The sequence below is a fragment of the Panicum virgatum genome, chromosome 9N (genome assembly GCF_016808335.1).
Source record: "Panicum virgatum strain AP13 chromosome 9N, P.virgatum_v5, whole genome shotgun sequence".
NCBI classification, from domain to species: domain Eukaryota; kingdom Viridiplantae; phylum Streptophyta; class Magnoliopsida; order Poales; family Poaceae; genus Panicum; species Panicum virgatum.
Window position 1 is genome coordinate 969,132 of NC_053153.1, and position 12,735 is coordinate 981,866.

At 47.2% G+C, this 12,735-nt stretch overlaps 2 protein-coding genes and 1 long non-coding RNA gene across 5 annotated transcripts; all 3 read right to left on the reverse strand.

Moving 5' to 3' along the window:
* Positions 1-490: 490 nt before the first annotated feature.
* On the reverse strand, positions 491-2,058 carry LOC120687404. Its single transcript, XM_039969396.1, has 2 exons — positions 1,370-2,058; positions 491-1,279 (listed from the first exon to the last, which is right to left on the reverse strand). The coding sequence occupies exons 1-2, from the start codon at positions 1,877-1,879 to the stop codon at positions 524-526; spliced, it is 1,266 nt and encodes a 421-aa protein (XP_039825330.1). The 5' UTR covers positions 1,880-2,058; the 3' UTR covers positions 491-523.
* A 5,900-nt stretch (positions 2,059-7,958) lies between these two features.
* LOC120687412 (uncharacterized protein At4g15970-like) lies at positions 7,959-12,294 on the reverse strand. 3 transcript variants are annotated; one of them, XM_039969405.1, is made up of 3 exons: positions 11,849-12,294; positions 9,626-10,000; positions 7,959-8,897 (listed from the first exon to the last, which is right to left on the reverse strand). In XM_039969405.1, the coding sequence occupies exons 1-3, from the start codon at positions 12,101-12,103 to the stop codon at positions 8,412-8,414; spliced, it is 1,116 nt and encodes a 371-aa protein (XP_039825339.1). In that variant the 5' UTR covers positions 12,104-12,294; the 3' UTR covers positions 7,959-8,411. The 3 variants fall into 3 exon arrangements, with proteins under 3 accessions (XP_039825339.1, XP_039825341.1, XP_039825340.1); XM_039969407.1 differs by lacking the exon at positions 11,849-12,294 and adding an exon at positions 10,136-10,426; XM_039969406.1 differs by lacking the exon at positions 11,849-12,294 and adding an exon at positions 10,134-10,424 and having other exon boundaries at positions 9,626-10,101.
* Positions 8,991-9,619, reverse strand: LOC120687462. The gene is made up of 2 exons (XR_005680748.1): positions 9,351-9,619; positions 8,991-9,166 (listed from the first exon to the last, which is right to left on the reverse strand). It is a non-coding gene; the product is annotated as an uncharacterized LOC120687462 (long non-coding RNA).
* Positions 12,295-12,735: the final 441 nt, after the last annotated feature.

Genomic DNA, 12,735 nt, shown 5'->3' on the forward strand with positions numbered 1-12,735 from the left:
TCAAACCACGAAGGTCACATATTTTACGAAACTTCTTTTGCCATGTCTTAAGGTGATTCTTAACCTGCTCACCAGTGCGCACAATACCAAATTTCTCTTGGAGAGGCTTTGCACAGCCATTATAGTGAACCATCTTGAAGGTAGATGAAGTCTTGGTGCCATTAACCACTAAACTGGCAAGGTATTCGAGCATGTAGGCTGACCAAGTTGAAGTCCAAGTAGCATGTCCACCAATCCCTGCATTAGCCTCTGCTGGTTCCATTTACCTTCAAGAATTAACAATGCAATATACAATTAGAATGTATCAGCCCACATTTGGTCCATTTCAGCAAATCATAGTTTTATGAGACAATAATTTCAGCAAAGTAGCAAACAATAATTTCAGCAAGGTAGCAAACAATAATTTCAGCAAGGTAGCAAACAAATATGTCCTCAAATACAATTTCAGCCATCAAATACAATAATGACATTGTCCAATCAAATAAAATACAACACAGATTACATTGTCCAAACAAATAAAATACTAGTTTCCATGGCTCTGACGGTCAGCCCACATTTGGTCAGCCAAGCCTTGTCTAAAAGCGAGCATAATGGCATTCTCACTTGTTGTTCCAGCATATATGGTGTCCTGGGTGTTCTCATCATTGTCATCTGGCTCATTGAATTCATCACTCCCATCTTCAATCACCCAATTATGAATGATGCAGCAAGCAATAACAATATCTACTTGAGTTTCATAAGGAAAAAAAGGAGATGCATCATCAAGAACTTTGAATCTCCTTTTTAGTGCTCCAAAGGCTTGCTCTACTATGATTCTCAATGAACAGTGCCTACGGTTGAACAATTCCTTCTTATTTTGCACCGGATTCCTTCCCCATTCATTCAAGTGGTAGCGGACAGCCCGAAAAGGGGGTAAAAATCCGGGTTTGGCTCCATATCCAGCATCAACTAGGTAATATTTACCTAACATATGATGGGTAGTTAGGTTACATCTCAATGATCCAGTAATTTTGATGAACAAATTTATAGACAAGACATAGGTTAAACTATTACCTTGTGGCACACGAAGGCCATCCTCACATGCTAAAGCATCACGTAAAACTAGTGCATCATGTGCTGTCCCCTCCCATCCGGCGAAGACATAGGTGAACTTTTGGTCAAAATCTACGGCTGCCAATACATTTTGAGTACAATGCTTGTATCTACCACGAAAAGCATGCTGCATTTCCTTTGGAATAGTGGCTCTTATATGTGTACCATCAAGTGCTCCTATACAATCCTACGTGATGTTCAAAGAAGTCAAGATTAGGACAATTATAGGTTTGTCAAAAAATAAATTTAGAATGTGACATAAGGTTGAGCTGCACACCTTAAAGTAAGGATACCACCTTGTGTCTCCTTCTATTTTAGCAGGAGTGTCCAATGAAGGGGGCCTAATATAATCCTCTCGTAGCTCACCAATAGCATGAAGTACTTTGTTAAAATAACGACCGACCGTTTCTCCGGATCTCCCAAAATTGGTTGCAATTACTCTATTCCTAACATTATGTCCAACAGTGTGTAGAAACATTGCCACTTGTTGCTCTACACACATATGAATGGTATCTTCAAGTAAAGCATGATCTCTAAACAACTGACAAAACCGAAAGAAACGTGCTTTGTTCATTCTCAGCATGTTTACACAAGTTGTGTCATTCCTCCAAATTTTGTCATTCAGGTACTCAATCCTCTTCCTATCCCTTTCAAACATTGGGGCATAAGTAATCCCTTCCCTTCTTGCCACTCGTTTTCTTTTCCTAGACCGACCAATAATTGCCATGACCGACAAGAACCAATATGAAGCAGCAGCACAAATGAATACTTTGGTCCTCTTATCCATCTACATACCACAGATTCAAAGTGTGACTACAAATGACCTAACAAAAAAAACATCTAGGGTTTCCATGTACTAACACAAATCCACCATGGATCTACATCAAACATCTTTGACACATGAACAAGAATGAACAATCCAGCATGGATCTACAAGAAATAGCAGTGGATTTACCTTAGCAATGGAAGGGACCTGTAGAGGGAGGGGACTGCTGGGGTGGTCGCCACGCGTCCAGGAGGGGCCGTGCCGGCGCGGCCTGGAAACGAGCCCGCGGGCGGGGCCGGCAGCGAGCGGTCCTGGCCGTTCCCTTGCCCCCCGCACAGGCCGGCGGCGTGCGGACCGACGCGGTCCCCTGCCCCCGCGCAGCCGGCGCCGTGCGCTTCGAGGCCTGCGGCGCGGGCGGGGCTGGCGGGGTCGGCAGTCCCGACCGGCGGCGTGCGGTCTGCGGGCGCTGGTGGCCGCTGCCCCCCCCCCCCCCCCCCCCGCGAGTGGGTCTCTGGTGAGATGCGAGAGTGGAGGGTGAGAGAGAGAGGTAGCGTCAAGGGATAAGGGTGAGGGTGATTTTACTCGCGTGTGACGTCTCCAACCCGAGCGGAGCGGCTCTGTCCGCCGGATTTTAACGGACCTGTCCAACCCGTATCTTAGAGGTATATTCTCCTAGGGTTGGCTCCATTCCTCACCCAACCCCTATCCAAACAACAAAAAACGGGTCGAACTCATCCGGGTTGGTCCCAGCACTCCAACCAAACAGACGGATCAAGGCTTGGCTTCTCCTCTCCATCATGGATCCCACTGGACTGGATCCACGTATACACACTACTCTACTGATGTTCCCATGAAAACTATACTAGCCTACTAGGATTAATTCCTATCAAAGCTTCTTTTGCATATATACCTTTGCCATATCAATCATTTATGATATGGTAGCAACATTGGTTCTGGCCCAATTAAAAGGCCTATAAACTTCGGACCTGAAAGCAAACAACCTTGGCCTTTATTGTCATTGTCCATGGACCATGGATGCAGCCCATCATATATAAGGAGTTCCAGGGGAGCGGCTCCAACAGTGGCCCATGTGAATTTAGGGTGTGATTGGATGGTTGGGTTCATTGAAACCTGGCCTAGTTGTATACATGGCCCGGCCCAGCCAGGCTTTAGGAAGCCTGTTTGCAGTTGTTTGGTTGCTTGCATTGGTAAGCCTGGGCCAGAAAAATTTGTGTTTGGTTGGCTGCATTAGGAGGTGGGCTGGCTTGGTGAATGCAAACGGGGCCTGTTTGGTTGCCTGGGCTGGGCTCGGTGTGAGCACCGTTTTGGCTTCTAGGTGAAGTTACCAAGTGAACCCATTTATAAGAGGCGTTCGGCGAGCGCCGAACCCTTCGGCTACTGGCGCACTACTCACCTCCCGTCTCCTCTTCCATTTCGCTCGCCTCGACTCCTCCTCTCCCGGCGGGCGCCATGAGTGGAGCCGGATCTGGATCCGGGAGGGGCTGCGTGAAGGTCGGTGCAGCCGCGTGAAGGTCAATCACCCATGAACATGAATTAGGCAGCGACAACAGATCAAATGAAGAAAGATCCACAGAGCGAGGTGGTGCCGCGGACGGAGACCACCACCTTTCTTCACCTGCGAGACGAGCGACTAGAGGGCCTCGCACGGACCGGCAGCGAAGGACGACGAACGGGGCGCGAGCGACGAGAGGGGGAGACTGGATAGCGGCGGGAGAGATCGCGAGTGGAGTGGAGAGAGCGGTAACCCTAGCACCCTCACCCGGTTTTGTTGCTTGCACTGGTGGAGTGGGGCGGGGGGAGCTGGAGCCCACGACCTTGGGCGGCCCAAGAGCAAGCCAGGCTGCACAGCCTGGGCACGCCCAATTCGGCCGTTCCCAGCAATGCAGGCTGGAGGGCCGCCTTTTGCACTGCTGGGGACAGGCTACCAGGCCTAAACGCGATCCAAACAAACTCGGGCTGCATTCCCGAAGCATGCTGTGACGGCTCAGGTTTTTAAATAGACAATTGAGGGTAATTAGAACCAAATCATGCATCATTAAATAGAAAACCTTGAATCAATGCATGTGTATGCATGGATGTATATATGTATGTGTGTCTGTGTGAGTGTTTGAACACAGGGGAGAACACTTAAATAACTTTTGAACCGATGTACGTGTGCATATGAAATTGATTAGGCATCTCATTAATATCATGATAAACCAAAGTTTAGTTGATGTCAAGGGGAGAAAATGAAGTTTTATACATGAAATGACGAGTTCTTCAAATTACAGCTTTTAAACGTTTAAATCATCTTTCAAATCGTAACGAACAGGTATTAAAAATGAATTTTAAACTGTTGCTCAAATGAATTTTTGCCCGAAACCAATTTTATAGGTTTTCAAAAGACGAACAACTTTCGTGTTCAAAGTTTTTCGAGTTGCTACACAAAAATGGGAGAAAGATTGGAATTTCGAAGCGTATAGGACCTTTTCACATGCTCTCAAGTTTTAATTTTTATTTTTTCAAACGAAGCCTCAAATGAACTTTTGCCTAAAACGAAAGTTGGAGATCTCAAAATTTTGAGCAAGTTTGGTATTCAAAAGTTTTTCATTTGAGGTTATGTAGAAGGAGAAAAATTGAGTTTACCAACTGGAGTTTTTAACTTTGCTTTAATTACGAATTTGCCCCACCACCATCTCCTTTCTCTGTTTCACGTTCACGGCGTTGCCGTCTCGCCGCCGGCACGACCATGCGCCGCGCCCTCACCGCTTTCCCCATCTCTGGTTCTCCCGAAGCCTCTCGGCCTCTCCACGCGGCGCCATCTCCCTGCGCGCACGCCGAGGACGGCCGTCGACGCGCCACGGCGACGAACACGCCAAGCCGTGCCGTGCGCCGCTTCGCAGCTCGCCGCGAAACCTCTGCCCTGCCCCTCCACCGCCACAACTCAGCGCCCAGATAGCATCTCCCTCGCCCCGTGCATCTCCCAGGCCTGCCCACCGCCTCTCCCTGCACGCGCAGAGGCGCCACCACACCATGGCCGTCGCCTCCACCTAGGCCGCCGCCGAGCCTCCTCCTGCGCCCCTCCTCTCCCCAAACCGACCCTTTAGCGAGCTTCCTCGACCTCCACTGGTCCTCCCAAGCCCAACCACCCCTGCCCATGGTCGCCGGAACGCCGCCGCCGTGACGCAGTTCCGCCACCGACCGCCGGCGCCCGCGGACAGCCCGCTACGGGCCACCCCAACCCCCATCGAGACCATCTGCAGGTGCGGCTCGAACTCCTCTCCATTTCCCCCAACCTAGCCCCACCTCCGGTGCCTCTCCTCACCGGAAAACGGCCGCCCGACCCTCCCCTGTTCTGTCCAGTTCCGCCAAGGACCTCCCGTGAGAAGAAACAGAAATCCAGGGGCCTAGATGCAAAAGTTCGTTTCCTTTTTCTTTTGTTTTCAAAAATAGCAAACTTGTAAATTCCATATAAAATCGTAGAAAAATCATAAAAATGCAAAATAAAATGGTTTGGAATCCTTAGATCAAAACCTATAACTTTTGTTACAGTCACATGTTCATATTATGCTTCTATATTAATCTAGGATAAAGATTAGATTAAATAGCACACAAATAAATCTCTTGTTGTAGTCATGAACTATGGCTAGTTTTTGGACAGTGTGCTACACCATAGATTAATAGATTAATGTAAAAAATTTAGAACATTTTGACAAATCTAGCTATAGGTTTCATTAGATTTTGGTTTATGCCTATGTTAAATAGATTTAAATCCATAAGATTCTATACTAGTTTTATTGAGCTAAAATTTTTAATACAGTCTTACCTTTGTTTCTAGATGCTATAGAAAAATTTTGGGAATTTTTAGTAATGTATAACTAGTTCTTTTGTTTTATTCATTAATAAATTTTGTAAATAAAAAACCCTAGTTTCCTTCATTAGAAAAATCTCATAGTTTTACTAGAGCTTGGTTCTGAGTAGATGAACATGCATGCCAATTTTGAGAATCAATAACTTCCTACTTTGTTCTGTAAAAATAGATCTTTATCCCAGTAGAAGTTGTTTAACTTATTGTTCATGTTTAATCTGCTTCATGAAAATAGCTGAAAATTTTATTGTAAGTTGGTACTTTAGTTTTGTTACTTGCAGCAGAATTTCAACCCCATGAGCTATGGGTAACTATAGTTTTGGATAAAGCATGTTATCTTTATTTTTGTTAGAAGAAATAACTTTTGTATGTTTTGGTATATAATAAAAACCCCACTTTGATTTTATGAATTAAATTTTATTAAATTACTACTCTATAAATGACTGCCCAACTGGATGAAAAAGAAAGTAGTGGCACCCTCCAACTTGAGTTTGGTTGATCTCCATCTATGTCAAAAAAATAAATGCATTATATTCGTCTCATACAAATGCATTCATATAGAGCCGACGAACCTACCAGACGGAACGTACAAGTTGGTGTCTGAAGCCGAAGCAGGTCCCGGAGAAGCTCAAGTGAACTTCGCAGACGCCGTTGAGAATCCGAACCCGACTCCAGAAGCCTCTAACTAACACTGACCTGGTGTTAATTCCAGGCAAGCCCCGGAGCATGTCCTATCTATTTTAAATTTATGCAACTTATTATTGTTCCTATCTACTTGCGCATTTAAGTTTACAGAAGTTGCTTGGAAACTTATCTGCATAATCCTAGGTACCTATGCTTGAACACTAGTATGTGTAGGTCGCTAGATGGCTAGGCTAATGGTTCGGTAGAAGTCGAGTGATTTCCTGTCACTCGCGAGAATTATAGGAGTTGAATGTCTACTACATACTGCAACTATAAGTCTCACGGGCGGGGTTGTGGTACGTGTGATACCCCGTCTGTTTAGTGAAAATGAATAAGGCCGCAGTGTGTGGTAGTGGTGGTTAAGCTTTTGAACGTACTAACCACATGCCGAGAAATATGGTAATCGGTAAGCTTAAGTACTGGATTGCACCGAGGCCGGAACATACCTTTCCACCGTCTTTGAACATTGTTCTCATGCGGCCACATGCGGGTGCAAGAAGGCTCACGACCCGGCGCCGTACCGTGGCGTGGATTCTTGTAGTCGAGGGCGGTGGGCCTGTTCCGTGCAGCGGGAATTGAAGGGAAAAGTTGCGTGGGCGAAGCGAAACGTCGATCCCCATGTGTGTGTGTTAGGTCTGCCTAGCCAGGTTAACAAATTCGATTCGAATCATCCGCTTCTCACGATTTGGGACTGCTTAACTCTTCTGCTACATAGAGTAAGAAGTGAAAGATGATGATGATGAATATGGTTGGTTGGATGATGAAAGATAATTGTTTTCACCATGTATGCTATTGGATAGATGCTCACCTAGAATGGTTAATTGAACTAGAACCTGAAAGCTAAAATATGAAATTAAAGATCTACTCTTTACTGCTTTTCGGCAAACAAACCCCTCAAGCCAAAAGCCTTGCATGTCTAGATAAAGGGCTAAGTATATCCTTAGTCGGGTAAGCCTTGCTGAGTATTAGTATACTCAGCCTTGCTTGTGGCTTTGTTTTTCAGGTGGTACATCTGAGGTTGTGCTGACGTCATGTACGGGCTTCCTCATGACGTCTGGTTTCGTCGCTAGACTATCGTTCGTTTTTCGTCAACCTTGAGCTCTGTTATACTTTTATGAATTCAAACTCGGTTTGTAACAATGATTCAGTTTCATACTCTGTATAATAAAATTTGCGGAATGTTGTATTCTCTGAACTGTTTTGTCGATCCTATTTCAAGTGGTTTAATCGGGATTTTACCCGACAGCACTGCCGGATTACTCCGTTTCAAGTGCGTGTTAACTCTGATTGTCGTTTTGATGATGGTTAGCGCACTTAACCCGGATTAATTTAGACGGGGCTGCCACACCTGCATACGCCCTTACCCAGGCATCCAATCACACCCTTAGTGGAGCCTGCAATGCAATGCCACCCAACCCATCTCTTTGCAGTTGCCGCATTGCATTTGCAATACCGACATATTCGTTCGCAAAGCAAGCACAAGACTTGGATGATGTGGAGTTGTGGACCAAGAGAGAGGAGCATGAATACATAAAGGGGATGGATGATATATATATAATTAATATTGTATATAATTAACCTGTGTTGGGTACATTACAGTCATACATACATAATAATTAATAAGGAGGGTGCAGCAGCAGTATAACTTAACAGTACATATGTCTCGGTTCTACCTCTAGCCTGCCTTTCATCATCAGAAATCAAAAGAATGAAACCTAGCTACCCAGCAGCTCCGATGGCTTGAAGAAATCTCCTCAATAAATTATATAAACTCAAAGAAATAAGAAGCAGCAGAGAAAGAATGGACAATGCAAGAAGCCAGGCAGCCACCTGAATTCATGCGCTAGCTGCTGGCCGGCATCGCCGTGCACAATCGTACGTAGTGCACCGGCCGGCGCGGCCGATCTCGATCGAAACGAATAATGGATTACCACATCGATCGGACCTAGAAATATTCCTAGGTAGCTAGCTAGCAAAGGATGAGATCGATCGATCTGATATTCAGTGGATGCAGATTCCTGGGAGCTTCCATTGGAACTTGCCGGCGCGTCGGTCTTGGGGCGTGCCGGCTGTGTAGTTCCTCCAGACGTCGAGGACCCCCCGGAGGTCGTGGAGCTTGGCGCCGAGGCCGACGCAGCAGTTGGCGTGGAGCGTGCAGATCTTGTTGAGGTCCTTGCTGAGCTGGCAGAAGCCGCTGATGTAGGTGGTGTCGAGGAACTGGATGGCGAGGTCGAGCTTGGCGGCCATGTCGTGCTTGATGAGGTTGAACACGTCCTGCTCGTGCTTCCCGAAGAAGCGCCACCGCCCCTGCTGCCACGCGCGGTAGAAGTCGATGGTCTTGGCCGACGACCGCACGAAGAGGAAGCCGCCGTTGGGGAAGTTGCGCAGGCTGTAGGGGTCGCCCATGTACACGTCGCTGGAAATGGCGATGTCCGCCGCCATGGAGATGTGGCGGAAAGGGTCACGGAACCACATCACGTCAACGTCCTGCGATCCATAATAATGTATATATATAATTGCTTAATTACCGTTTGTTTAATAGATGAATATAATTTCTCAGCATGCAGCACTCATCTATCATGTATATATGTCATCAGTAATAAATAAAGCATCATCATCATCAGCGTGTAACTACTACTACTACTGATGTTTATCCTTGAGAAGAAGGGGAAAGAATGATTAATAAGCTGGAATAATGGCGTTTGCCGTCGTTGGACTCGCGGTCACGGCGGGTCCCGACAATCGCCCTCGATGAGCTAGCGAGAGCCGTCGTTCAGAAGAAAGTTACGGCACCGTTTGTAATTGTGTGTGTCGGCTACTTGTTGCTAGTCTTGGAATCTTTGAGGCCTCACAATGCAAGCAGCAGTTGGCTCAAGCAGAATCAGCCGCCCCGCCTGCTGTCAACAGCAATCGCACTGCAGGCAGCCAATCAGCCACGACATTTTCAAAGTCGTGTCCAAGCAGAAGAGTGCAGCAGCGGCTGACAAAGTGACAACCTGCTCCTACCCAATCAGCAGAGCAGGCACAGCAGGCAGAATTGGAATTGGAATGGAATGGAGTGTTCAACAACCACGGCGATCAGAACGACCCCGTAACTAACTCACTAATAAGGCCGGCCGACATGTGTATGCAGTTGATGCCAGCCGTTACGCACGCAACCAACTCATGATCCGAAGGAAAAAAACAGCAAAGAAGAAAAGATGTCCAGTACTGACCGTGAAGAGGAAGTTGTATCCTAGCTCGAGGACGGTCTGCTGGAAGCGGTTGCGGCCCCACATCATCTCGAGGTAGTCCTTGCTCATGAACATCTTCTCGGAGCGGTAGTCGACGCCGTTGGAGGTGCGGAGGAAGTAGCAGTGGCGGTGCACGGCCTGGCAGCCCTGGTACGCGGCCGGGTCCATGGTCACGATCACCAGGTGCTCCAGCAGCCGCGCCACGCCGCCCTCCCCGCCGCGGAAGCTCTCGAAGAAGAGGTCCAGCAGGGAGCCCGGGCGCGTCCACGCCGCGTTGATCTGCGTCATGATCACCGTCCGGTCCTTGGTCGCCGCGCGCCGGAGCACCTCATCAAGGTCGCCCCACGGCGACGCCGCCTGCACATATTTTTGCATTTTTGTGCACTGTTTAATTACTAGTGCTGGTATTAACATGCCAAATGCATAGTACTAGTGCGTACATATGCTAAAAATTAAAGTAGTACTAGTAATTATTAATCTGTTACTACTTACTACAGATGGAATAGGTGGTCTGCTACGCGGCATGTGATCTGGCAGGTGACCGAAATGGAGGTGAAGGAATGGTGGTTGGACGCATGGGGTCGCCGCTGTTGGGCTTGTTCACGGTATGTATGCAGGCATGAGCAGTTGCATCTGCCCGTATGTATGGATCCGGTAGGTGCTAGGCGTGTACTACTGCAGGTACATACTACATATACGGTGAAGGAACAGAGTGATGAAAGGTTGAAGGCCAATGATTTTTTTTAATGCAAGCTAAAGTGTAGAAGGCCAATCAGTGCCGCGCTGCGGCAAATGCGCAAAACCACCATGCATTCTCTCTCGCTGTACTGCACTGCACTGTACTGTACTTTGCGCTGCTCAACAGTCAACACATGTGCTGCGTGTACAAAAATAGTTGGTGCGCCCCTGCCTACCTCTGCTACACCGAGACGTGAAGATGGGCAGGCAGAGTGGCGTGGGGATGGTGGAAGGACTAGGGGTTTCCCAAGGCCACGTGGGCCCGGCAGCACTGCGAGACGTGTGGACGTGGCAGCAGTGGGCGCCGGTGTAGTTAAAAAGCATGCCGACAGTAGCTGCAGTTGGGAGCAGACTAGTGGAGGACAAATGTTGCGAGGAACCCTCTGGGATTAGTAGCAAGTAACAACTCATGTGATGACTCACTTCCTATAAATAACTTTATTTTGGTGTGCATATCATCTGGAACCAACATGTGGAGAAGCCACCAAATCATGAGGGGTTAACAATCGTGACGGTTCATGGGGAGACGCGAAAGTGGTTGCCAATACAACACACACACACACACAAAAAGAGGTCCAAGCAGAGGCCGGAAAGGGATGATTAGCCTAGAGACGCGAGCTGGTCTCTTCTCTAGTGGCCGGCTTTTGGAATTTAGGCTTTGGGTGATATAGTACTCCCTACATTCAGTTTTGATTGATATATTTCCATATGGCACAATAACCAAGGGCACCACAAGTGTGCTTATCAATCTAATAAATGCAACAGACTTTTTTGTTGGTCCTCCAATGTTTTAACTGGAAACTCCTTGTAAATAGTGCTATTTATTGTCACAACTCATACCAATAGTAAATATAGCTATCATTTTTGAACATTTAAGTTTTTGAAATATAGCTATCAAAATTGAATGGAGGGAGTATTATTAGATAATAAATAAACTACTACTACTACTAGACACGCTTTTGTTAAGGGCGGTCGGTCGGCGTCAGCCGGCGACGTAACTTGTTCAAAGGGGGATTCTCCGGCCCGCCGTGTATGCGTTTCTTTATTCATAATTCACTCATTCATAGCTGGCCGGTTGAATTTGAAGCGCATACATACAAATACGAACACGAGATTGTTCTGCTATTTTTGTTTGTTTTCCCCCTCAAAATCCAAACAAGAGTAAATTGAAATATATCAAAATAAAATACGTAGCAGCCTGAAGCTAGCAGTGCATTATTGGAGAGCCGATGAGAATTCAAAAAAAAAAACGTTGGCAAGTAGTATCCGTTTCGCTGCGAATTCGACGGAATTTATCTATTGTTCGGGGTTAAATTCGTGGAGTACTACTCTGAGCGAGGATCAAACATCGTCATCAGGAGGTAGTTAGAGACCGATCGAGCGAGGGGGGGGAATTAAATAAAATTAGACAAGCCAGCAAGAGATGGAGCGGCCGGGCCGGGAAGGCCATCGAGGACGCGTACGTACCTGGACCGGCGCCGGCGCCGGCGCGGGGGTGGCGGTGACCTCGGCGTCGCCGTCGGCGACCACCCCGTTGTCGGAGTCGGAGGAGGCGAGGCGGAGGTCGCTGCTGGTGGCGTTTCCGGAGGAGAAGGCGGAGATGTCGGCGAGGCGGCGTGTGGGGCTGGCGGACATGAAGAAGAGGACGCAGACGGTGGCCATGGCGGCGCCGAGGACGAAGGAGACCAGCGGGCTAATGCTGCTCACGTCGCCGCCCTTCATGCTGGCCTGGCCGCCCTTCCTACTGGTCTCTACCAGTACCAGCAGCCGGTTATGTTGGTGGTGGCCTGGTGGCGCGGGGCTCGGTCGATCGATCGATCCACCCCTTGCTGTCCGATCCCTTGTTGTTGTGGAGGCGGTTGTGATGGGAGGGCGGAAGGAGGAGGGCCAAGCACAGCCTTCTTAAGAAGAAGAAGAAGAACAAAGTAGGGGAGAAGGGATATATACATGGCAGCCCAGAAATAATTAAGAGGAAGTAATAATCAAATCAAAACGGAAAACAAATGTCGCGGCGCGGAGAAGGGGTATGTATGTAGGGAAGGTATCCGATGCAAATCATAACTTCGTGATAATCTATGTAAATTATGACAAAAAAATCGTTTAAATTCATAAAAAAATCACACATGTAGATGATATGATGATACATAATCTTGTAAAATATCTTGTCCAAACTCGACTTCGTCTGTGAGATATAAAAATAATAAAATTCTAACAAATCATCTGGACAACTTTCTGGCTTGAAATTTGTTATTTTTATATCTCACAAACGAAGTCGAGTTTGGACAGCATATTTTACAAAATTGTGTATCATCATATTATCTATATGTGTGATTTTTTTGGTGAATTTAGACAAT